This window comes from Zophobas morio, unplaced genomic scaffold (genome assembly GCF_036711695.1).
Source record: "Zophobas morio isolate AGI-343-1 ecotype UQ-CSIRO unplaced genomic scaffold, CSIRO_AGI_Zmor_V1 ptg000011l, whole genome shotgun sequence".
Lineage (NCBI taxonomy): Eukaryota > Metazoa > Arthropoda > Insecta > Coleoptera > Tenebrionidae > Zophobas > Zophobas morio.
This window is the reverse complement of record NW_026972116.1, coordinates 10,538,269-10,564,828: the sequence shown is the minus strand read 5'-3', so window position 1 is coordinate 10,564,828 and position 26,560 is coordinate 10,538,269. Positions and strand designations below refer to the sequence as shown.

The 26,560-nt window shown below is 34.8% G+C and overlaps 1 protein-coding gene across 1 annotated transcript in view; it reads right to left on the bottom strand.

The window, feature by feature from the left end:
- The window catches only part of LOC135126905 (disintegrin and metalloproteinase domain-containing protein 10-like), a 271,695-nt gene that overhangs the window by 191,566 nt on the left and 53,569 nt on the right, over positions 1-26,560 (bottom strand). The window contains exon 2 of the mRNA XM_064053121.1: positions 14,260-14,404. Within this exon, the coding sequence (XP_063909191.1) occupies positions 14,260-14,404 (145 nt within the window). The remainder of the gene's footprint in view (positions 1-14,259; positions 14,405-26,560) is intronic.

Below are 26,560 nucleotides of genomic sequence, written 5' to 3'. Positions count from 1 at the left end.
TATACGCAATTAACGAAATATATGCAGTTAACGAAATATATATTATATAGATCTAGATATAGGTACCTATCGATATCAAAAAAAATAATGAAAACGTTGAATACGTAGTGATCGAAAAAAAGAATTCGTGAAGGAAAGTAGTATGTGACCTCCAGCTTAAACAATTTCCAGATAAGTCATTATATCAGCAGTTAACTAGACTAAAGAAAGATAAAAATCAAAGAAAAGCGTTGGGCGCCAATTTATTGCCTTATTTCTTTTCCTTAGGAAGGGTTGGTGTTCTCCCTAGGTTTGGCTAGCAAAATCCCTTATTGTTAGCAATAAATGAGATGAGACTCCTAGGTGGGAGGGGTTACATCCATTAATAAACTTTTCTCTGATTAATATCTTTAATTAGGCCAGTCAAATTCGAGAATTTATTACGTACAATAATAAGGTACTAACCTGGTATACTTTAATGAACCCTAAAGAAACTGAAATTGTTGAGAAATAATAATGAGTTCCTCAATTTCCAAACTTATGCCCTCGGGCAAAAACCAACGCGCATGATCACAAGTCCGCTAGTTTCAAATGGTAATCTACCCTATCTATGAATGAATTAAACGAATTGAGAGTTCTCAAATGATTGAGGTTAGGGTATTATTTACCTTGTGGAATTTTCCAAACTCTCGGGAAAATATTCCGTATTCGCATGCGAAGACCAGGAATTTACACTATCCACCTTTGGTTGGATCTACCATAAGCAACCGGCATGTTGGTCAACACCTTCTTATCACATTATACAGTTTTTAGGTTATTTCGAAAGATTGTCTGAACTCAATTATTATTTTACAATTACGACGCAATTAACAAGATAATAATTATTGACTGAATTAGAACGAAGAAGCTAATACATGAAATGTAACTAAGTAATATTTAAAGAGTTTGAACTAGGTATTAAGTTGAATAAATTATTAGATAACTATACTTTCAATGACACTTTCGATTTACTATTAAATTACTTTAAATCAATGGAAGTTAACCGTAGTGGGCCACTTCACATACGCGAAAAAATGTCTAAATAGGGGCTTATAATAATGACTTAGCTGCTACGCAAGCTGGGACTTCAAGCTGGATTTGCCTCGAGACCTGAGGGACCTTCTAGTCGTTGTGGTGGAACCGACGAGTAGATGGAGAAGTTTGTATCAATCCGGCCAATTTCCTTCCAACACGAGTTCCAGGAAAAATCCACGAAATGTATGGGAAAAGATATATATCCCAGTGGGGGAATAAAAAAAAGAGCCTGTAAGTGTAAATACTGCTAGTATGGAGGCCATAGGAGACAAAAACGGACGCCACGAACAGGGAAGACATATCGACCACATGGGGGAACCCAACACCTTTTGGTAAGAGGAATTTCACGGAAATACATACACCATTTACTCCACCACATGAAGAGACTCATTGACAACAGATAATTACCTTTGGATGATCCAAGGCTCTTTTAATAATGACGAATTTCCAATTTTCAATAGCCGACCAAGGTCGAGTTGCTCCCAGCGTTATAATCCGATAGAATCGAAGGGGAGGGCATCAAACGTTACTTTAATGTACAGGACATCCAATAATATATCTAAATTCTGCACCTACACCCGGAAATCACTTGGAGAAGAATTTGGAAGATTCGACGTGGTTGATCACTCTTCAACAGAAGGATGGAAAGTAGTCTCGCCCCGTTTCCGCTACTTATTTTATTGAAAACCAAGGAAGAAAAAACCGGAAACGACATTTTGACGCAGATGGAGTTGGCCAATAGAAGAGCACGGGGATAGTAAAAGGAGGGATTCGATTTCATTCATAAATCGAGTTGTTTACATTCTAGAAAAATCCTAACCTATTTTGTGAATCGGACCGATGGAAAACAATAATTATAATCAAAGCCCTTAGTTGTTGTATATAAAAGTGATTTTCATAAAATATAGGGTATGTGGATGATATAATTATTGATCAAGTTATTGTTTAGGTGGCCTTTCCAGGTTCTTTGACTTAGTGGTATTTTTGGCTGTTACAGTACGCAAGTGACCCTGAGAGCCTCAACTCTGGTCCAGGTCGAACGTTCACTAATCCGACACCTTAACTCCGATCCGCAGTCGTGTTCGCTCCTGGGGCATGACATTAACAAAAAATATCTGCCCGACTTTAATTACGCTTATTTAGTGTGCGAATACATTCAATTCATTTTGGATTAGGACGCGAAGTAGCTTAAAAATTATTTTAATAATTGTTGTAGCGGAGATTCCCTCTCGAGGGCGCTGTCCTCGGCAGCACCAGTACCACCCCCACCATGGTCACCCCTACTGGAACGCACACCCTACCCAAGCCACCCTCATGCTATTGGTGCATCAGTACACAAGCACCCCCACGCATTTTACCCCTGCCTATATAAGGGCTACTCCGACCACTTTTCAGACAGATGGAAACGCACTTCATTGTCAACCATCTCCACCTTAAGGGCTGCACTGTCTAGGTCCCCTTCTGGTGATCACCGCACAGCTGGAAGCGCATCTAATTGTCCACCATTTTCTCCACATTCAGGGCTGCACTGTCTCGGTCCCCTTTTGGTCATCACAAGGCTGCACTGTCTAGGTCCCCTGTGCCGCATCGCCGACGTCTTCATCAAAGGGCTGCACTGTCTAGGTCCCCTGTACCGCATCGCCGACGTCTTCATCAAAGGGCTGCACCGTTTTCGGTCCCCTGCGCCGCTTCGACGACGTCATCCCCAGGGCTGCACTGTCTAGGTCCCTTATGCTGCATCGCCGACGTCTTCAGCACAGGGCTGCACTGTTTAGGTCCCCTGCACCGCATCGGCATTCAGGGCTGCACTGTCCAGGTACCCTTCTGGTGATCACCGCACAGATGGAAGCGCACTTCATTGTCTACCATCTCTACCTTAAGGGTTGCACTGTCTAGGTCCCCTTCTGATGATCATCGCACAGATGAAAGCGCACTTAATTGTCCACCATCTTCTCCACCTTAAGGGCTGCACTGTCCAGGTCTCCTGTGTCATATATACCGCCGCCGTCATCCCCTACGACGTTCCGAGTCCCAGGAATCGCAAGACATCCCCGACGAGGTTGCCGCCCCTTCTAGAACCCATACCCTACTCTTGAATTGTATTATTTTTATAAACAATAAAATACTGAGCTCTACATTGTTTATTTAAACAAGATTAGCATTCATATATATAGAGTTACAAAATGTGTTATAAATTATAACATAATATAATAGTGTTATCTTTATAAGAGGCGCATTTTTTAAAATTGTATCTAGAAATACTGTTTTTTTTTATTAATTCATTACATTGACATTTCCACGTTGTCCACTATCATCAACTAAATTTTAGCTTTAAGGTAGACATACTTCACGATGTTTACAAGACATCAAGGCCAACTTGATGACTTTGTCAATTAAACACCCAATATATGATAATGTAATAAGAAATAGTCGCAGACTCCTTGTCCAGGTAGCAATTTGTAAACAGTAGATTCAAGCAGGCACCCATTTTGGTACAATTGAGACGGTTGAAGGTCGTACAATAAATTTGGTCGTTCGAACCGGATGAACATTTTGGTCTCTGAGCTTTCAAACACTGCACTTCTATAAAAAATAAATAGAGTAATTTTGGCCAAAGGCATATCTTCCAAGGAAATAGAGAGTGGGTGGGCGGGGCTGTTACTTGCTAAGAAAAGATTGATCTTGGCAAATAATATACCTTCCAAGAAAATAGGGGTGGGTGGGTGGGGCTAGTACTTGTTAAGATAAGACTGACTTTGGCAGATGATACATATTTTCTTATGGGGTACGTATATTACCCGCCAAAATCAGTCTTATCTCAGAAAGTACTAACCCCGTTAACTCGCCCTCTATTTTCTTAGTGCTTACTGCTCCCTAAAGAGAACAACACAAAGTTCAATAAGAAAATTTTCGAGTAAATTATGCGTTGAAACTATTTTTTAACGACATGCGAAGCCGATTTTTTTGTCAATCAACCTTGATTCGTGATTCCTACGTTTGAAGTATATGATGCGTAAGTATAGCAAATATGGTATAATTAAAAGTGGCATTGCATGTCAAGTAAATATGCATTAACGGTGGCTTTGAAAGTAAAATGACCATGCTAACCGTGTTACCATAGGTTCAACTGTTTTCGTATTAATTTAAAGCCACTTTGCCGACTACATTGATACCTGGACTGAAATAACGGACCCTAAGGACTAACCAACACCACTATTTATACCTTAACAGCTACTCGTTTCACTTATTCAAACTCTCAAACATGGGGGACAAGACAGCATTTGCACTTAATGCTTCATTCCTATCCTTAATTACTTATTTTCAAAAATCGCTCCCAAAAACATGTTGCATAATTAGTGGGCATAAAATTATGCATTTTTTTACAATCCCAAAATTCAACAGAATTCATTAACGACATAAAAAAATGTTTTGTTTAATTTGATTAAGTTCTGTTATTTCACGTTATCAGTATCACAAAGTTTAATCTATCGGCTTAGATAGAAGTGTATATAACACAAAACATTTTCAGTTTAAAAGTCAATTTTTCGAGTAGCACAGCAACAGGTAACGCTGCCTCTATATTTATAATGGACATTTGTCATTCATTTTGAAAATAGTTTTCCAGAAAACCTAAAATATATATGTTCCAAGGACAGCAATAATTGAAAGGTTAGAATTCAACATACTGTTACGTTGATCGGTGATAGAAATTGGCGTGGGTTAAACTCAACAATTTATTTCTCAATAACTCAAACTTTTACGACTGATTACACAGCGATTATGTACAAAATAATTCCGGCGCAACTCGATTTGTTAACTGAATAATAGTCGTTCCCCTAAGTGGCCTCTATTTAAGGCATAATCTCCTTCTAGAGGTTTCGTGATCGAGGTCTTTCTGGAATCCATCGCGACTTCTGCTTCCAGGATTTTCTATAGCAACCGCCGCTCAGCAATCCTGACACCGCACGATGAGTCATCATCGCCGTACATACGGAACCCATACGCGTCGTACCGGGGGCGGCGTATGGGTTTCTTTCGTACACTTCGTTCCCTTAGCACTGACTCGACTAGCTCTTAACAACTATTCACAGACCCTAGTAGTTTAACTCATTTTATTTCTTTTGCAATAGTTAAAACAGTTAAACATGCATTAACATATGAGTGTATATAATTTATAAATGGTACAGAAAAGAAAAGTTTCACAAGTTTAGGACCTAGTAAAAAGGCGATAAGAAATAAAATAAATCATAAAATTTTCACTTTCAAAGTACTGCATAATATCATAGGATCGAACTTAGCGTACATGTATCGTTTGAATATCAATGATAAACTCAGAAGACATCAGTTCAATTTGATCAAAGAAAGAACTTCTTCCAGGTCTCGCTCAAATTTTCTTGTAAACCGTCTGGTGAACAAATGGAACAGCCTTCCTGATACAATTGTTAATTCTCCCAGTGTTAACTGCTTCAAGAACAGATTCGACGCATGCAATTTATAAGTTTTAGTATATCCAATTATTATTTGTATTATTTAGGAGTGCAGCTTTTTTTTTCTTTTTTTCTTTTGTTATAGGTTTTACCTCGATCCTTATTATTTTTGTAATAATAATAATAATAATAATAATAATAATTAAAGATCATTTAAAAAATAATCATCAATAATCAATACACATCAACATCAGAATCCAATTTTCACAAAAGTAAGCACAAAATATACCTATTGATCACATATATACATCAATCAATTAGATCGTAAAATATTGAAAAGCACTAACCAGAGAGCTGTCACACCTTCTCATGTATAAATGATAGATGAAATGTAGGTATGTATGTTGAAACTTAGATGCTTACTTTTCTTCCTACAAAAGATATTTAGGTAAGGGTGAGAACAAACAATAAAAATACGTTGCAGTATTTTAAGCTTTCAAACTGTCCAACATGATATCCAATAAAGAAACGTAAGTATTTATTATTTAAACTACAATACAAACAATATAAGGTCATCTTTAAATTGGAAATTAAAATGAGATTTCAATGTCGGCACACAGCGACACGTTGAATAAATATTTTCATTCCAATTTTAAACTTACAGAAAACATTTATAATAACGAATCCAGACCAGAGCGAGGTCCATGCTGATAAAGCTGAATTGAAATTAAAACGAAGCCGGTTAATTAAAATTTCATAGACATTTATTTGCACGTCTTCCGTAGGTATTACGGGCCTATTGTCTGATCATTATCACTAACAAATTATTTGTTATCACAAGTCGTTTGTTGTTAATGACATGATGGCGCTCCCTCCTTAATCGGATGGAGTTTTCAGCTCCTTCTAGCAAATTAACTTGAGCGAAAAAAGTTCGTAATTATCCCCAGAAGTTTTGAATTGATTTAAGTTATCCACGTAAGATATGGGTTAGGCCAATGAAAGTAAAGGCATTTTTTAGCCTGTCACAAGAAGTTTATCCCAGAACTGATTATAATGAAGCGCGAGGATAAATAACCAAAGAACATCTTTGTTAAGGCCACTTTTTTCCCCGCTCTGACGCTACTTCTGTTTAGAAATTCGCAACAAAATGGAGCTTGTTAGACGTTCCATTAATTATAATTACGACACAAATGGTAAACAAATGGAAACAATCACGAAAAGAGCAATTTATTAAGCTTTCAATGCACAAACCGCGTACACAAAATAAACGAACACGCACACGAAACAAGGGGAATTTTAAGCATCTAGGTTTTTCTGCATTATGCAGAACGATTTCAATTTCTTTGTGGCAACGAGCGACTCGAACGAATGCAAAAGTGATAGACTTTCACTTGCGGGGACGATACTGAGAACGTTGATGTAAAGAAAACGATATTCCACTACAACAACGCAACGGTAAAAAACTCAATTGTAAGAGAATGAGCACATCTCTCGTAGGTATTGCGTAATATTTTGTGTTGGTACAAAAGTTGCCTACTTGAAACATAAAATTTTGATACAACTTTACACGACACAAGAAATTTTACGTATAGTGTTGCGTAACTATTAATTCCGATATATTTCCTTCATTGTTTAAATTTATTATAATTATGTTTCAAAATATAAAAAAAATCTCAATTGAACGATTTTTTTATCTACTTAATTATCATTTCAATTTTTTTCCTAAGACCTTTGCTAGAAGTAATGTTTAATGTACTTTTTAAAAATTTATATAACGTACAATGAAGAGCTAGGTATTCTTTAAACATTGTAGTCGGTAATTCAAATCCTACTAAAACTAAGTAGTTGTAAGTACTAAGGATTTGTAACTCCTTAACAGTAATAAAAATACTTCTGCAGCAGTTAAGTAGTCTTTTACTGCACTACTACTTTTTGCACACTCAGTCACCCTAAACGATTCCACCTCCATGAATTATTGAATGACCAACCAACGGTCGTTAAGCACTCCGATGAATGAATGATACGAATGTTGTCTGATTTATTCAGTGTTAAAAATTGTGATGATAAATTGTACAATTAATGTCATGCTTCACGAGTCTACATGAGTTTGTGTTTGGTACAAAATTGAGACTATATCAATAGACAAACTGAAAAATAGTGCAACTACCACTTAATTAAACTAATGAGTAATGTGGTTTTAGAACTGACCCACAGTCAGCAGCTGGAAGTGCAAAAATGATAATGTGAATTATTTTAACCATACCAAAATGCAACGAAGCTTTCGCCATTATTGACAACCAAATATTTACACTGATGATGTTCTGTTTAATTACAGTACTGTTAGAAACAATTTGACGAATAAGTAAATTTTTATTAATTACGGATGTAATTTACTACAACAAGGAAGATTTATGAAACATTTAGATCCAAATTACTAACTTACAAAACGTTTAAAGGATAAATACTGTTATTATAATACGTTTAAACATATTGATCTACCCGATGAAACGGTTAGATTACAATAGAATAGCCGCTCGTTTATAAAATATTTAAACAAATTTACTGTATGAAAAGTTTAGACGACGAATACACCTGTATGGCGGATCTACTTTAATCAATGCTTAAACCAAATGATGTACATTACAGATGTTCGAAAGATATTATTAGGACTATCATGGATCTATTTTATTAATTGGTCTAAAATTACATCAATGGTCTATTTTAAAAAAACCATAAGCCCACGGTTCTATTCTGCGAAACACGGAAATAATGGATCTATGCTACCAAGTCTTACGACGACGACATTCTGTAGAATGAGTAATGAAACCAACAAAGTTATATGGCGCAATGCTTCTTAGGGCTCGGAACATAGATCCAAAGTGAAGATGATCGAAGGTAAGAATATCTTGTTTGATGTCAACTAAAGATAAAATCATTATCTCCAAAAAAGTGCCCAAAATAACAACGCATCTATTTAAAACAAGTTAAGAAACTTAAAAACACCGACACAAAAAATGAATCCTTAAAAATGGCCAAATAAGTCAAACATCTATCTCCTATCTTTAATAAAAACCTTTAGCACGTTTATTGGCTGTTTTATGAATGCAGGTTATTTTCCTGATCCTTAGAAGATCGCTGATGTAATTCTAGTGTTTAAATCTAACGGTAAACATCACAGCATGTTTTCTTCAGTGGTAGTTCTACTCTTACTGATCATCTTATTATATGTAATTATATTAAGCACTAATGGCCCCTGAGAGTGGACTTGAAGTTAATTGTGTTTATACTGTATGGTGTCAGAAACCACTGCTATCCTGGATAAAGAGTTGTCACAAATTATATACAGATTGTTAAAACAAAAAGATTGATGAATTGGTACCTTATTATTCCCTATTTTTATTAATGATAATGCGGAGTGTAACACGTCCAAACCACCTCATTGTCGGATAGACTCTCTTCGCGTTTATTAGAGGCAGCCGTCGCATTTTTCTAATGGGAATTTTTCTAAAAAACGGAGAGATGTCACTTCTGTTGAATAATGGTTTATTACGCCGCATCATAAAAAGTTCCCTAAAACCCCCATGGACCGAACATGTTTTCGGTTTGATGCGCTTTATACAATGGTACCCAGCAATAACGTGGAATCTCCTTGTTTAGAGGTATAAAATTGAAACGTTCTTGAACGAAAGCCATTAAGCACCAGATATTCTGTGCATTGGGTGAATTTGGCAACAGACCACCCGCTCCAAGTCTTTTGCTCTCTTTTTAGGCCAAACTGTGAGAAAAAAGTTCCTGAGAGAAACCACCCCCGAAAGGACGTGATTGGCCAAGAAGTACCCCCCCTAATCAGGAAGGTACGACTTGGCTGCAAAATTTTCTTACAAAGTTTAGTTACTGTTTCGGGTTTGAAGTGGTCGGTCAGGACATTCTCCCGCGGGTTGTTTTTGCTTTCAATAATTTTTTTCTTGCATATTTTTGTGTGGAGTCTAGAGTTGTGTTACCTTCTCTCTCTCGTCTTATTCAAAATTGTTAGTTTTCATTTACGTTTAAGGTTGTCTTGTTTTTGTTTGTTACTGTAAGATTTCGTAACGTGTGCGAGAAATAAAGAAGAGTGGTCGAAACTACTCGGTAGTTTTCTTCCTTTCTTTGGCAACACCTCTTTGCTTGACTTGACAATTTTAAATATTTAAATGTTATTTTTTATTCCAAACCTAACTGTTCTATGTATGTTGTATTATCACTACATTGTAACAAAAAAGTCGTAAAACCTAGGCAACATCCAAAAAGTGAAGTTCTAGATTTAGTGATGTAACTTCAAGGTACGCTCTTGTCTTGAGTATAATAGTTGTATTATATGATGTCCATTTTATATAACTCACGAAGTGGGTATTGAGTGAAAAAAAAATGTTTTTCAATATGTTAAATATAAATTCTCATTGCAATGGATTCTCTCTGATAGTACTGAAGATGTGTTTGTTACTTCCTGAGTGTAAACTAAGGGGTCTGACGACTGACTGTCTGTCTTGCCCGTCTGTCTGTTTGTCGTCTGTCCGGATTTTTATTAGACAGATATTCCGTACCGCTGTCACCGTTTTTTTGCCATCACCGCAATAAGCCGAAACCATTGAGCACGCGTCGTGTTCCACCGCGCGATTTCCCGTTCTCGGATCGCCGCCCCCCAGGACGAGGAGGAGTCCGTCCCGAAGGAAGTCGCTGTCCAGGAAGGAACGACCGTACCAGACGTTTAAGTCTTTTTTTTTTTTTGTTTTGTTAACCGATTTCTAATTTTATTTAAGATTATTTTAGCTGATGGCAGGAAACAAAAACCCGAATATTGTTCATTTTCCCCCATTTCCGCGGGCGCTCACCAGATCACCTGGAGATCCGTGTCTCCGGCTTTAGAACAATCCCGGTATTCTCTCCCCGTAGAGGAAGCTGGCTCCCGAGCACCGACTGAAGGCGCCACCCCTGGTAACGTGAAGGTAACCGTGTAAGCCTAGGTCGGCCAGACGTGTTTCTTCTATTCAGCGGCACTACTCGGCTCAAGGCGTGGCACCGAGGCACGCCACCCCCACGTGTTATCGGAGAAATTCCGGACCGTCGCCGGAATTTTCGTCGCTATCCGTTAGGGTGTCCCTTATTTTTCGAAGTTTTTATTTTCTAATGCATAGGTCTTAGTTGTGTTCATTTACTCCTAAAATACTCAGACATAAATTTTTGACCTTATTTGCAGTACGATAACCCGTGCCGACTTGCAGCGAATGGTCTTCATACAAGAAGTTAAGTTGACTGTTAGCTAAAGTTCAAATCTCGTGATTCGAGAGTGTATTATATTTTGTGAAAAAGCTAGAATCCATACCAGAGCTGTACCTAACTGTGTAAAAAAACTCGTGGATTTTCACCATGCTTGGAGGGAATTGCAAAAAATTCCAAATAAATACACGAAGTTTACGAGCGCCTTGAAGAGGAGTTTCAAAACAATTTAGTTAATTTCTTCGATATATGTAGTACACGCGGATGCTTTGGAAAGATGAAAATAGAAGAAGATAAATTATTTTTACAAAAACAAAGAGAACCAGGTCGTCCAGGGTGCTTGGCGGGTGTAGACAAAAATAGACTTTCCTAAATCTTCAGGGCCTTGTCGGCACGGGTTAATGGTGACGTAGGAAAATAAAATTTTGTATTTAAGTAGGTCTAGATAGTTTAAAAAGAAATAGAGGGTATGCATTTCGATATCGCAAAAAAAAATTTTTTTTCAGCGATATAAGGGATACCCTACTATCCGTGTTGAGTTTTTACTCTTGGCATTCAGATTTTTGGAAAAAAAATCAAAATTGTTTAACAATATTTTACAATTTAACATTGAAATAGCAAAAACCGAATGCTTATAATTTGCATATAATTTAAGGTCATTGGAAGCATGGTAAATCATTAATCAAAATTTGTCCGCCACCTTCCGATTTTGCAGAATAAATTGTGGGTGTTTTTGGAAAAAAACTAAGTGTGGTTAATTAATGAATCAGTTCTCTGCTCTGCCTTGAGGAGAGCTATTTAATCAAATTCATTTTTTTTTAATCGCTGATGCTTGTAATCTGAACGTGCGAATTGTCAAATTCTTTCGGATAACAAACATAAACAATCGAAATTCAGCATGTACTTCGAAATTGAGAACATCTACATTTTTTCCCGTTGGTTATCTGCTTTAAATATATGTTCATCTTATCGGGACCGTGCTACCTTGGATTTGAATTTACGGTTAAAATTATATCTATATCAAGACGAAGAAATAAAACAACAAAATGCAAATTTTATAATTTCAGTTTTTTATGGACCACAGCAAGTACAAAATTCATTATCACTTTAAGGGTGGCGTCTGGTTCGGTTTCGCCCAATACTAAATACATTGAAAACATCGTCGTAGTTTCCGGAATTGCATTTTTAACATTCTGAAATCTCCAACTAAGTCAGAATCTAAGTAAACCTGCATTCTGCTACCGCATCACAGCTCGTTTAATGCCGATTTCTCGTTTCAATAGATTTTGACTTTTCGCGAGTTATTTACCTCAGTCGTGGATTTTTTAATATTATAAATGGTATCAAAAGAAAGCTGACACTTTTCCCCAGGGGACCTCCTATCTCAGAATGCAAAAAACTTCAGCACTTCGTCAAAAAATGCATCAATGTGCCGGTTAAAATGTGATGTAAAAGTTGTTCAACTTTATAATTTTTTTTTGTAAAAACTGCATACTAGATATGAATATAAATATGGAGGTCCCCTGGACTGAAGTTTGTTAATTCGAAATATAATTTTTTTAAAGCGATATATCTCATATTTTTAAAATGCAACTCCGGAAACCGCGACGATGTTTTCAATGTATTTAGTATAGGGCTAAACCGAACCAGACGCCAGCCTTAAGCGCCATTTCGGTCCCTACGGACCGCTACTGGTTATGCCTACGAGGCCGCGGAGGTCAGGTCAGGTCAAATCAGGTCAGGTCAGGTCAGGACAGGTCTACTTGTATTTTTTTTTAATATTATTTGAGTAGTGGTATTTTTCCGAATGGATTAAAGTGAACTTAAACTTGATATTTTGTCACGTTTACTTTAACCGTTGCAAAAAAGTGACCCAGAGATGGTATGAAAATCACCTTGTTAAAGGAAGCTCTTATTTTTGAGAATGGACTCGTCCATCTTGTTCTCATCTTAGGCACATGTTTATGGATGTGACTTACGTTACCTATATGATGCAGTTGCTGTGATATTCGATACCTTTCTTAAATAAAGTACCGCGTAGATTTTTTTTGTTTTCAGTATTATTAAGCCTTAAGAAGAAGCATTTATATTTAATATTATTACAACATTAAAAAATTAAATTAAAAACTCAATTTACTTCACCTCCAAAGGTCTTTTCTTTATAAAAAAAGTTGATTATTAGGATATTTTTATGGCTTTATTAAGCTGAGAGATAAGCCTTATTTTATTAAAAATATGTTTATGATCTAAATTAAATAATTGTTGTACGCTGCACTGAAAGTGTGGTAATTGAATCAATGGACAATGTTCCAGAGTTTTGGAGGAAAAAATGAAATTAATGCCCTTACCGCTTTATATAAATGAACTGAGATTATTTACCCAGTGATGTTCTATATCTGTATACAGTCTTAATTATTTTGGTTGTTTTTGATTTCGAAAACAAACACAAACTATTGGAAGAAAGAAAAATTTAATGTTATTTACTGCACTTGATCCGGAAAACACTAGAAATGTTGTTATTCACAAAGATCCACTCTTTGACTACCCACAGAACCTGAAATTATTCTCTCTATTTCGATAAGAAACACATACAATTAATTTTACTGCCGTTCTCTGCATAAACAACAACGTTGGAACAGTGGATCTTGATATGCTGCAAATATTGCAACACAGTTTTTATTCAATAAAGGCATGAACTGTCGACAACTTTCCTTTTATATCAGTGATGTTGCTCTCTGTGACCTTTATCTTCACCCTAAACTTGGAAACTAGTTTCAAATACCGCGTCAAAGGACTCTAAGAGGCGAAAAAAGACAACAACCACTTTGGCTCACTACTAGAATCAAACAATAGCCCCACGACGATATTTTAGCAAGAAAAGACTGCAATTTTTCTAGTATTTTCAGATGTTGACACTTTCACAGACAAGTAGACCATAATGGTATCAGTCTTATTAGTTTTCTTAAATACCTCTTCTACTTTAAACGAATGCATAATTTGTATTTGTCTCAAAATGCATAATTTGTTATTGTGGTCAACAATCAATACATAATATTAGTCCTTTTTTAAAGTAAAACATAAATCACTTACAATAATCAATTTTTATTGGTAAGTATGTCACTAAAACATTGATTCTTTAATGTCTAACTGCATATTAAAATAAAAATAATGTGCAATTTATGTGAGTTATTAGAACACTCAAATTATCACTTTGCCTTTAAGGTAAATGAAAAAATCTCAAAACACAACTAAAACTAGAAATGCAACGTTTTCAAGTGTTGTATAGTGTTGCGGTAAAAAGGGACCGAATCCCCATATCAATGGTAACACACATATTGAATAATAACTACCGAAATCCGCCAACATGAAGAATTTTATAGAATATCGTGCCGGAAAACCCGTTTCCAAGTCAGCACATCAGAATATCGGGTATTAAAATTCCTAAATGTCGTTTCACAGCGTCCTAGATGCCACGTCTTCGGTGACACATGTTCATTATTGGTTTTCCTAGGGCTTAAAGACTTACCGGTTGTGTCCCTTAATGTCTAATTGGACGTGGTGCGGCTGTTGTTGACCGACACTTCTCCGGATACGATTGTGTTGGACGACCAAAGAACGAGGATCGTAATGGGCCGGCTCGTAATATTTTATCCACGAGTTCAAATCGAAATCTGAAACAATGATAATTACGAGTGTTAGCCAACAATAGAAGCATTGTATTTTTCATAAAAACAAAACCGAGTTAGTAATCTCTGGTAGAAATTTTTCACTTGATTGAGGAAAGGTTGCGGCGAGTTTAAGTGAAAACAATATTGTGTTATTTGTTGGCCACAACCAGAGGAAACGTTTAAAATATCTTTCTCTTGTTCTAGAAATAAATGTCAAGGTGAATTTCTCTTTCAATGAAATACAGAAACAATACAATATGCCAGATGTTGAAAAGAAGCTTTTTTAATTTAAGTCAATGTGATGGCTCGCAGTTCCCTCGTCGTAATAATGATAATAAGAAACCAGAAATGATTCATTCACGTTCATGTTTACCTACCAATTTACATATTAAACAAATGGACTTTGACCTAGGTGGCATTCGCTAGTCTCTTTGTCTCATGATTTACATAATTATCAACATTACTTCTGCATTCGCAAATTGTGGAGTTTTTACCTATTCTGTGTAGAGCATAAAGTACATCTTTACCGCCCTAGCGTTTTAGAGTATTATTTCATTGTTCGCACAATATTATTTTTCTAATTTGCATTCAAAAATCAATACCCTGAAACTTTGTTCATGAATTTATGTTTACAATAATTTCTAGAGTGGTGTGCGACAGTAATTCATGACTTATTTAGTGTTTATTTTCTCCTAATTTGTTCTTATTTGGTATTCCTAAAATTCCCATGTTGAAAGAGGCTTAAAAATGTAAATTACGCCATAATTTGGAATTTGGAAGAAAATTATTGTCGTAACATACAAAAAGTTCTCGTTACAAATAAATTTTTTGTAATTTAATTACAAAAATTGTCTCACATACTTACATAAAAGAATATTTGTAATTTTAATTTTTTTTTTTTAATTTTCAAAAATTAAATAAAGATGTTAACGACTTAAATTGGTCATATATTATAAACTTCAAGGGCGTATAAAATTAGCTACTTTGCTTTGAATTAATTAATGAAACGTCAGTTTACAAAAATACACCTACTTGATTATGCGTATGCGAAAAACGAAGTACACAGAATACATTAAAACAATTAGCCAAAAAAAAAAAAAAAAAACAACGACGACGACTTAAAAGATCTCGAAGAGTATAGATCTGTTTGATTTTTCATGTTGCTATTAATCTCTCCATCGTATAAGTGAAAAAAAAATTTAAATATTAGTGAGTTAGTGTGAATATTTCCAAATAATTTTTTTTAAATTACCCATATCCATAACTGAGCCGTCAGAAAACAAATACACATGTACACGCACCAAAAACATGAGAGATTAAATAAACAAAACAGTCTTTCCCCGCAATATAAATTTTTCATGCAATTTGTACAGTACAGAAAAACGCTAAAATTTCATGTAAACAAAAACACAGTATTTAATTAGTCTTTAACAGGGTAGCGTAATGAATTGTGATGGATTATAGCTCTTTCACTTTATCCATGTTTATCGGTTTACAAGCTGTAATTTATGTTGTTACTTTTACGGTTGGACAGTTTTTATTTTATAAAATGATGATATATTTTATCCCGGTTGTCGCTTCCGTTAGTACATTTTAACAGACATGTACACCTAGCGGACAAGAAATCAATAACCAGACACGCTCAACGAAAACTAGACATTACCGAATGCAAGAGAAAATTGATATATGGCGAGTGAAATAATTAGGTTACAGATGGATGCGTTATTTGCTGAAAAATGGGGCAGGAAAGCTCCATAAAGGGTGGAATTTGATAACATCAAAATGCAAGAAATTTAATACTGTGTGTGGAATTATATTAATGGTGGGTAATTTAGTTTTTCCTAACGGACCACACATTTGTAATCTTTTGGCCGAATAATAAATAAAAGCTTTATCGGACTACAGGTCGAGAACGGCAAGGGAATATGAAAACGCGATGATATATGGAAAATCGGAGATATGGGATGTCACAAGTCAATGTTATTCACTGTAGCGTTTAACATATTGAAATCATTTAAAACAGTGGAATTATAATGAGCAAAGAGCGGGTACTTTTTATATTTAGACTATAAAACATGGCACAAGGGAAAATCGAAAACAACATAAAAAAGCACATAATATTCACTTTATAAGAAAATTATAGCTACTTAAAGTTGTTCAGTTCAAATTGAAAAATTCGGGTTTTACGTTAAAACGAAAATAGAAGATACAATTTATTCGTTCCCAAATATGAAACTTAGCTGTAAAAATAAATAAACGCAAATATATTCACATTCTACAAAATACTAGTCTGTTTAGTCTTCAATACATTTCAAAACGTTTTTTGAAAATTTGAGAGACAATGAGTGAAAATCGTTAAATTTTTGAGCATACCCCTATTAAGTCAACAGGAAAAAACGGTGAATGAAATTGAAAATTGGTTAGTTTCTAATATTTAGACATGGTTTTGTGTTCTGCATAGTTTCACAGCCGACCCCGCCCAAGCTTTCTTGGTCAAGTTAACAAATTGTAGATTTATTTCATAAATAATCTTATTTGCATTTTCTATAACTAATAATAATATTTAAAACTGATAAGTTTAATAATTAATTTTACATGAAAGTAAAATCCAAGAAACAAATCATTATATCAACTAACCAACTTTTTTAAGCTTAAAAAATGAAGTCAAAGAATTGGGTACAATGTTAAATGTCATCATATTGGTAAGTAAAGACGATAAAAAATCCATTCTGTTTATTTCTACCGTTTTTGTATATTGTACTTTTTTATTAAAAAAATTGGTCGAAAGTTATTTCGACAGAACTTCTCTCGCTTCTGAAGTACAGTCCAACAAATACTGCTTCTATGAAAAATTATAAAATTAGATTTTGCGGAATTTTACCTTTTTGTGATTAACCTCTATGGAGTAAAAACCATATACAAGGTACTAGTCACAGTGTAATAGAAAAAAAGTTGTACCTTCTTAAAAAAAGACACTTGGGAGCCCCGTGAAGATTTAATATTCTTTAAAAAAGACATTTGGGGTCCTCGAGAAGATTTCGTCTTCTTTAAAAAAGGATAGTTGGGACCCCCAAGAAGGTTTCACATTAAAAAAAAAGACATTAGGGGCCCCTAAGAAGGTTTTACATTTTTAAAAAGGCAGTTGGGACACGCAAGAAGGTTTTACATTTTTAAATAAAGAGGGGCGTATTCTCACCTTCTCGAGAAAGTGAAAAAATTGTTATGACGTCATTAACGTAGATAATACACAATGCGAGAGGAAAAGAGGAAAAAGGAAAAAATAAGAAAAAAAACGAAAGACCAAATTTAGAATCGAACGCGCGACGTCCGGTCTGGATTCCTAACTCGTAACAACTAGATCACCACCGGGATGCTTTACGCTAATGATAAACTGTTATTATAACGTGCCTTATGTTTTTCCACAAAACTGGACGGTTAGGGAAAAAGTCAAAGCGGATTCGTACACCACACTTATAGAACTATATTGTATTACAGTTAATCAAATAAAAATAGAATTTTTTGAAATGACATCATCAAATTGTTGGTGTCCAGTAGTGTCGGAGATTACGTGTCTAATAAAAATAGATACAGACATCAGACAGACATATAGACATACAGACGGAAATGTCGAAAAAATATAAAAGTAACCATTGATCCGATGGACTCGATCGCTATACTTCCTTACCTTATGCTCGGGAAGTAAAAACATATCGCTACCATTTGACAATCATTTTTGAACAATTCTTTCAGTTGTCGTAGATCTATTGACATTGCAGTTCTTCAATATTTGCAAAGTTGTTGTTCAAAATTTCAGAGTACGTTTTATTTCCCTTTTTTTTTTTGAACGGATTTATCTGTCTATCCATAATCTGTCCTTTTTGCACCAAAGGATATTTTGGTAATTTTAACTGTGACGTCTGGTATCCGTAACAATTTCATCCTATTGTTGATCCATGTCAACGTGATAATAAATTCTATTACATAACAACCAGCAGCTAATCCGTAAAGTAAACTTCAATTATGTCTAATCCTAGCAAAATTTTGCAATCAATATGTTATATATTATTTAAATACATGATGCTGCCATAGTAATGCTTATAAGGTTATTCATTTCTAGCAAATTAGATTTTACTATGTACGTTTGAAACTAGAAATTTTCGCAACTTTATTTTGAAAAATAGACTGTTACGGTTCTTGTGAGAAAATAAAAACAAATGGCCCATAAGAAATTGCTGACTAAAAGCAACAATATGAGAATTTATGTGAAAAGTGTGGACATGGAGATAATACAAATCAAACTGTAACAATATTCTCAACAGTTGACAAAAACGGCGAGCACAAAATTAATAAAAATAAACCACAAAAGAAGAAAATATTTTTGCCTATACTGACTGTTCTCAAAAATGGCCAATAAACATGGAATTATGAAGCATGTGAAGAATAAAATAGATTTGCCTTTTTACTTCCCGAGCGTAAGCAAAGGAAGTATTGTAATCGAGTCCGTCGGCCGACTCTCTACTTTTACGTTTTCTCGATCTTTCATGACCCCTAGAAGACGAAGAAATAGGTCTCCCATTTCCGTCTGTCTGTCCGTCTGTCCGTCCGTCCGTCTGTCCGTCCGTCTGTCCGTCTGCCCCCGGATTTTTATTAGACAGATAATCTCCGAAAGTACTCGACCGATTGTTGTGAAATTTTGTACTTATATTAAGAATATCATGTAGATGGTAAAACGCTAACCAAAATTTGTCTAATCATCCCCACCACTAATGCGATGACGTCACTTCAAAATTGTACATAGTAAATGGGTTTTCAATTGTATAAAATAACATAGTCCTACACATGTAGTTTACAACTCCGAATCGACTTTTCACCCGAAACGTCCAGATTTTTGGAAAAAAAATCAAAATTATAAAACAACATTTTGAAATTTAATTTTTAATCTGCTAACCAGAATGCTTTGAAATGTTGCAGATGTTTTAAGGCTATAAAGAGCATCATAAATCTTTAGTCAAAAAATATTTGCTTACCCCCTCCAAAAACTTGATGACGTCAGCTCAAAAGTTTGTGGAATAAATCATATCTAAAATGTACAAAATATGATGAGTCTGTACTTGTGATCTATCACTCCATTCATATTTTTTGGATTTGCATATACAGGGTGACTCAAAAAAATTAATGAATGCGTAAATATATTTTATTGATTTAATCAGGAACTACAAAACCGAATGCTCTGAAATCTTGCAGATGTTTTAAGGTCATAAAGAGCATAATAAATGTTTAGTCAAAATATATTTGCTTATCCCCTCCAAAAACTTGATGACGTCAGCTCGAAAGTTTGCCGAATAAATCATATCTAAAATGTACAAAATATGATGAGCCTGTACTTGTCATTTATCACTCCATTCATATTTTTTGGATTTGCATATACAGAGTGACTCAAAAAAATTAATGAATGCGTAAATATATTTTATTGATTTAATCAGGAACTACAAAACGGAATGCTCTGACATCTTGCAGATGTTTGAAGGTCATAAAGAGCATAATAAATGTTTAGTCAAAATATATTTGCTTATCCCCTCCAAAAACTTGATGACGTCAGCTCGAAAATTTGCCGAATAAATCATATCTAAAATGTACAAAATATGATCAGTCTGTACTTGTGATCTATCACTCCATTCATATTTTTTGGATTTGCATATACAGGGTGATTCAAGAAAATAAATGAAAGCGTAAATTTATTTTACTGATTTACTCAGGAACTACAAAACCGAATGCTTCGAAATCTTGAAGATATTTTAAAATTATCATAAGCATGGTAAATTTTTGATCAAAATGTATTTGGTCGTCCCCCCTAAAAAATTTATGACGTCACCACAAAATTTTGCTGAATAAATCCTATCTAAAATGTACAAAATATGGTGAGTCTCTTCTTGTGATTTATCATTCCATTCAAATTTTTTCGATTTGCATATACAGGGTGACTCAAAAAAATTAATGAATGCGTAAATTTATTTTATTGATTTAATCAGGAACTACAAAACCGAATGCTTTGAAATCTTGCAGATGTTTTAAGGTTATAAAGAGCATAATAAATTTTTAGTCAAAATATATTTGGTTATCTTCTACAAAAAACTGATGACGTCAGCTCAAAAGTTTGCCGAATAAATCGTATCTAAAATGTACAAAATATGATGAGTTTGTCCTTGTGATTTATCATTCCATTCATATTTTTTAGATTTTCTTAAGAGGTGGTTCAAAAAAATTAATGAAGTCAATTTATTTTATTGATTAAATTAAAGGCAACACTTATTATTAGTATTACACCCCAACCAACCCAATTTGGTAGACACAAAATTTGTTAAAGGAAAAACTCGGTTGAAACATAAGGGTAGCATCGCTTATTTACATCGACTTTAACATTACAGACCTGCATTTGTTTTATGCGATCACTTGGTTCCGCGAATGTGAAATAGACATGTTTATAATCAACCAATTGTGAATTTCACCGTCAAGAATTAAAATAAAACCCAATGTTTTATATAATAAGCGGAAGTCGAAGCAATAAAACCGATGGTCGTTTTGTTTACAGTTTCTCTGTTTGACTTTCACGTATGCTGTTACGCTTGTCATCTTAAATTAAGAATGTTTATACATAAACGATTTTCAGTTGCCGTATACGCGAGTAAATTGTTTCGTTATTTTATTGATTATAAAAAATCAATATTCAAAACGACTCAATTCATTTTCCCGAAAATTTGGGAATACAATAATTTTATTCTTAGTATTACACTACATCTATCCCAACTGATATACGTGTCCTTGCAAAAATGTTGATGACGTCATCGCAATTTTTTTTAAATTCCCACTACAAAAATGTAATGAGAAAAAAACACAATAGCCATGCAGTCGTCAAGTTTCCGACAGCGAGGGAAGTACTGTCTAAACTCTTTAGACCAATTTTTTAACACTTATTAAAGTAAAACAAAAAATGGTATCGAGGTATTTAGACAGAAAAATTATAAAATTTAATTTTAAGCAATTTTATTTTTTCTATGTTACACCACAAGTTAAAAGAATTGGTTGAAGGTTATTTCGACAGAATTTCCGGCCCCCTGAGGTACCGTACAATAAATTTAAATTTTTCGAAAAATTATAAGATTAGATTTTGCGAATTTAATTTTATGATAACCCTTATAAGCAGAGTTAGGCACAGCCGAAGTGATGAGGAATCAATCAGACAAATATAAAATATGATGGCGCGACGTCAGGCGATAAATTTGGCTGGCCGACTGTGAAGTCTCAACCTCTGTGGCGTTTGATGCAATTCAGCGTTTATCTGATTAAAATCATCACGAAAATTGTGATGTTGAACAGTCATTTTTCATGTTTAAAGCATTTTAACATCTAGGAGAACTCGTACAACTGAGGCAAACCTAGAAAAAGTAGTAATTATTATTAAGAATCCCCGAAATTGCAGGCCACGACTGCAACAGCGCTGGTGATCGGATGGCAATGAGCGTCACTTTCGCGACGCCGAAGTCTGCTTATAAGTTAAAATAAAGATATGTATATGTGCAACGCAAAAGTAAAGGTATAGAAGCGTATTTTCCAAGCGAGTTTTTCCATTACAAAATTTTGTGATCAGGTCATCAACAAAGGACATGTTTGTATATCTTTTTTTTTAAACAGGTGTAGGGTAATACTAATAACAATGCAGTGAGTCGTTCTTGATTTAATAAATCAATAAACAGCCTCATTAATTTTTTTTTCAGTCACCCTGTATAAAAAAATAAAAACTATGAGTGCACTGATAAACCACAAGTATAGTCATAATATTCTATATATTTCAGAAAGATTTATTCGGCAAAACTTTAGGATGACGTAATCAATTTTTTTGGACCAGATATACGGATAAATTCTAATTAACGATTTACCATGACTACTATATTTGGTTTTGCAGTTCCAAAGTTAAATTTTATTGGAAAATGTTATACAATTTTAATTTTTTTTTTTTCCAAAAATCTGGATGTTTAAGGTGAAAACTCCACACGGATTCATACACGAAAACTGCAGAAGTACTTGATTTTATAAAAAAAAAAACTAATCTATTGTAAATTTTGGAAATGGCGTCATCCCATTGGTGGTGGGGGATGACTAGCCAAATTTTGATTAGCGGTTTAACATTCACATGATAATCCTAATATACATACATAATTTGACACAATCGGTCCGGTAGTTTCGGAGATTACCTGTACAATCGAAATTGACAGACGACAGACAGACGGAAACAGGACATCCACTTTTTCCCTTGCTTACGCTCAGGAAGTAAAAATATTTGTAACATCATGCATCATATAGTGTATCACATACCTGATGCACAACTATAAATAATATATAGAAAAATCTACGCATACAAAAATAAAAACTGACCACTAATGGAAAACATTGGGGATTACGTAGTGGTTTATTCTGATTCGCCAGTTTTAAAATTTTAATTCTAAATGCATAGACTTTATTAATATTAGGTGGGAACTAATGTTATATTTCAGTTAAATAAATGCGGTAGCTAAAAGGTTGGATTAATATTTCAGACGTACAGTTTATATTAAATTAATTATTTCAAGGGGTTTTAAACAAACAAAAAAAAACGTAGGTAGATGTGAGTAACGCAGTAAATACATATATAAATACGATGAAAGTTTAAAAAGAACAACGACTGATACCATTACAATCTTGTAAAGATCAGTTGCACGCAGTCACGATCTAAGTATATTAAGCAAAATATGTTCTAATGGATGAGCAACATAATTCTGATCGCAGTTGGCTGTTTCAGAAAACGTATTTCGGTGCTTTGATACCTTGAGTATAAAAAATGTTAATTTAAACACCAAGTCTTTAAACAAGTGTAGAACTGTTTTTTTTTCTAGCCTGCTGCATTCGCGAGTTATGTTGCTCACCGGTTACATGTATGCACAATTATATGTTTATTGTTTGGGTGCAACGAGCGGAATTTGTTGATTGATTTTCTTACGTCTAAAGAAGTACACTATAAATTTCTCGGTCTAGGACAATTCGGCGCGGCCGACTTGGCGCGGCCAACTTGGCGCGGCCGGCTTGGCGCGAAATATTTTGGCGCAAAGCCAACTTGGCGCAGGGACACTTTGGCGCAAGCCATCTTGGCGCGGGCCATCTTGGCGCGGATGAACTCACACCAAGAAAAATAATATAAATATACAAAAATTGCAGCCGTTGTTAGCATAACCTAATTTTTATAGTCACCAACGCGTGGAGGGGTAATGCCGACTGTTTAATGGACACACGGGCGCTTCGCGCCCTACACCCCATTATAAACATACTCCTAAACGTGGAACTTCTTGCTCCGTGGATCATTAAGTTATTGGAATTTGTGCGAATGAATCTGTGTATTTGGTTGCCTACATTTGGCATAAATAACAGGGTGCTAACCACAGTACGAACAAGAAATATTTTTTATATTATATGTCGACGTACTCGCGCCAAGATGGCTCGCGCCAAGATGGCTTGCGCCAAAATGTCCCTGCGCCAAGTTGGCTTTGCGCCAAAATGGCTCGCGCCAAGTCGGCCGCGCCAAGTTGGCCGCGCCAAGTCGGCCGCGCCAAATAGTCCCATTCCGTAAATTTCTAACTACAATGGGTAGATTTTAATGTATTTTTTTTTTAATAAAAGGTTAACTAGCAATATCGACGATATAGGAGGAAAGTGGTGCTTCATACAATACAGTAAAACTGTATTGAATGTCTGCAACATTAAGAATGCAGCAAGTCTACCCCTACATGTTTAAAAAAAAGATCTTTTCACGAAATAACCCTTCCAATGTCGATTCCGTTTTGAGTACGTCTTGCTTTCACAAACGCCTTTAAATTCTAATGACAATGAAAACACACTAGGTAAATTTTCTAGCTGCATACGTGTTCTCCTGAAAAGACACTCTTTTATTCGTACGTCTGCCCGCCGACAGCATAAATTTCAACACCAAGAAATCACCCAACCACTTCAGCCACAACTACAAAAACAGGTAATGGTAGCAGATGCTATTTTCTGAACTTCCCTCGTACAGAAACTCGTATTTCAGTGTTGGTGTCGGAATAATGAATTTCGATCATAATCTGGCTTCTACAAATCTGTTTGTCGCTTGTCAGATAGATGTCTCAAGTGGTGATTAGCGAACTTGGAATATATAGCTCTAATGGAATTATGGAGTTCTAACAATTTCAGTAACGACATCACGTTACTTAACTATCCAATAAGGCTAAACCCTTCGACTTCCCACTACTGACATATTAATAATAGATTTCGACTTTCGCGGTATTGTTAAATTAATGGCGGCTTTTGTAGCTGCTCCACCATACAAAGTAAAGTGATCATAATTAAATTAGCATTCAGGTTTTCCTGCCATCACTGACATAGCAATAAACTGTACATTCCAGAAACCTGAGGTTGTTTTATACTACACGGATCAAACGTAGCTCGTAAATAAAAGATTAGGTGCTTTACTGGCCCAGTATCACACGTGATGCACATATCAAAAAGTGGTGGTGCAGCAAAAAATCATTTTCAGAACGACATGTTGCATAATTTATATTTTAAAATACACGAGGAGTGTTAAATTTGCATGTAATTGTGTATGTTTGCTTACTGGTGAATGGGTGGGACGAGGCCGAGCCTTGACTTGTCTTTGAACAGCGTTCAATATCTCTGATAAATATTTTGTTTGGTTGGACCATTGATTTAGTGGAGACCTGAGCGGACAATCTGCAGGAATGGGTGATGTGTATCTACTATTCCAAGGAATAGTTTCGGAGGGGAAAGATAAGCTCCAACGCTCTAAGGGACTTGCTAGTTGGACTAACTTTTTTTACGCAAGGAGAATGTTAAGCAGCTACAGCTCAAACGAAACATGAACCAATTAATAAAAAGATAAGTTTCGCGGCATCACGGGTAATAAAAATTTGAATAAGCACAATTGTAGCGATAATTTTACAGGATTATTCAAGCAAAGTTAAGGAAAAAAGACCAAAAAAGTTAAAATCAAATCACTGCTATAACGTGATAATGCAAATGCCCGCAATAGATAAGAAACATAAAAAACAGAAGCTTCTGTAACATGAATGGCATTACCCAGCAAGAAATGTACTAAGATAAACGGAACACCCAAGAAAATAGGTAATAAAACGTAGACTGTCATTTTGTTTAGCTTTAAGTTTTGGTGCATAATCTAGAGCTGTCATTCTTGAGAATATAACAACCACGTCCATCTCAAGTGCACGTATAAAACTATCTAGAATGATGTAATACTACGGAACTGGACAAGCTATAACAACCGAGTTTGTATTATTATTCCGCAGTTGTGAATTTACTGAATTCACCAAACGTGAGTCGCTCCCATTATTTATCATATTCAACATTTTAGAACATTATAAATATGTACCAATTTCGCTTCACAGGCGCAAGGGTTGGCAAAACTGAAATCAGAGAAAAGCAATTCACACGTAATTAAAATAAAAACGAAGTTATACGCTTATGAAAAATTTATCTTTTAATTCTCTTATTCTCTTTTATCCCGAATTTTACCAAACTCATTTAGGAATCAAGTCAGGAGAGCGTAAGTTCGCTAACGCAAAAAAATAAAAGATATTTTCATCTTCGATAAAAAATTACCAAACAAGATTACATACGATATGTTTTTATATTTCAACTGTTGTTCATCTTACTGATATCAACATATTATTTTACCAGTCAATTTAACATCATGAATATTAATATTAATATATTAATTCAGAAGAAACACGACTCAAGCGTATATGGTCGCGTGCAAGCCTAAAAGAAATATTTTAAATATGCTTATTAATTGTAATAAATATGTGTATATATTTCAGATTTGCACGAGGTGATTTTAGCGTCATGGCTGCCGTTTTGATTTATTACTTCATTACTGTTCAACTGTGAACTCATAAAACCAATAAATACGCAAAAGATGAAAGTTGATAGTTTAGTTTATAAGTTCGCTCAAGAAAACTTTCAATATAAAAACAAAAAATGCAACACGTATTCATAAACCACAAGTATAGAAGCCCATTATTTCATTAAATTTAAATAAGATTTATTTCGCACAACAACCCT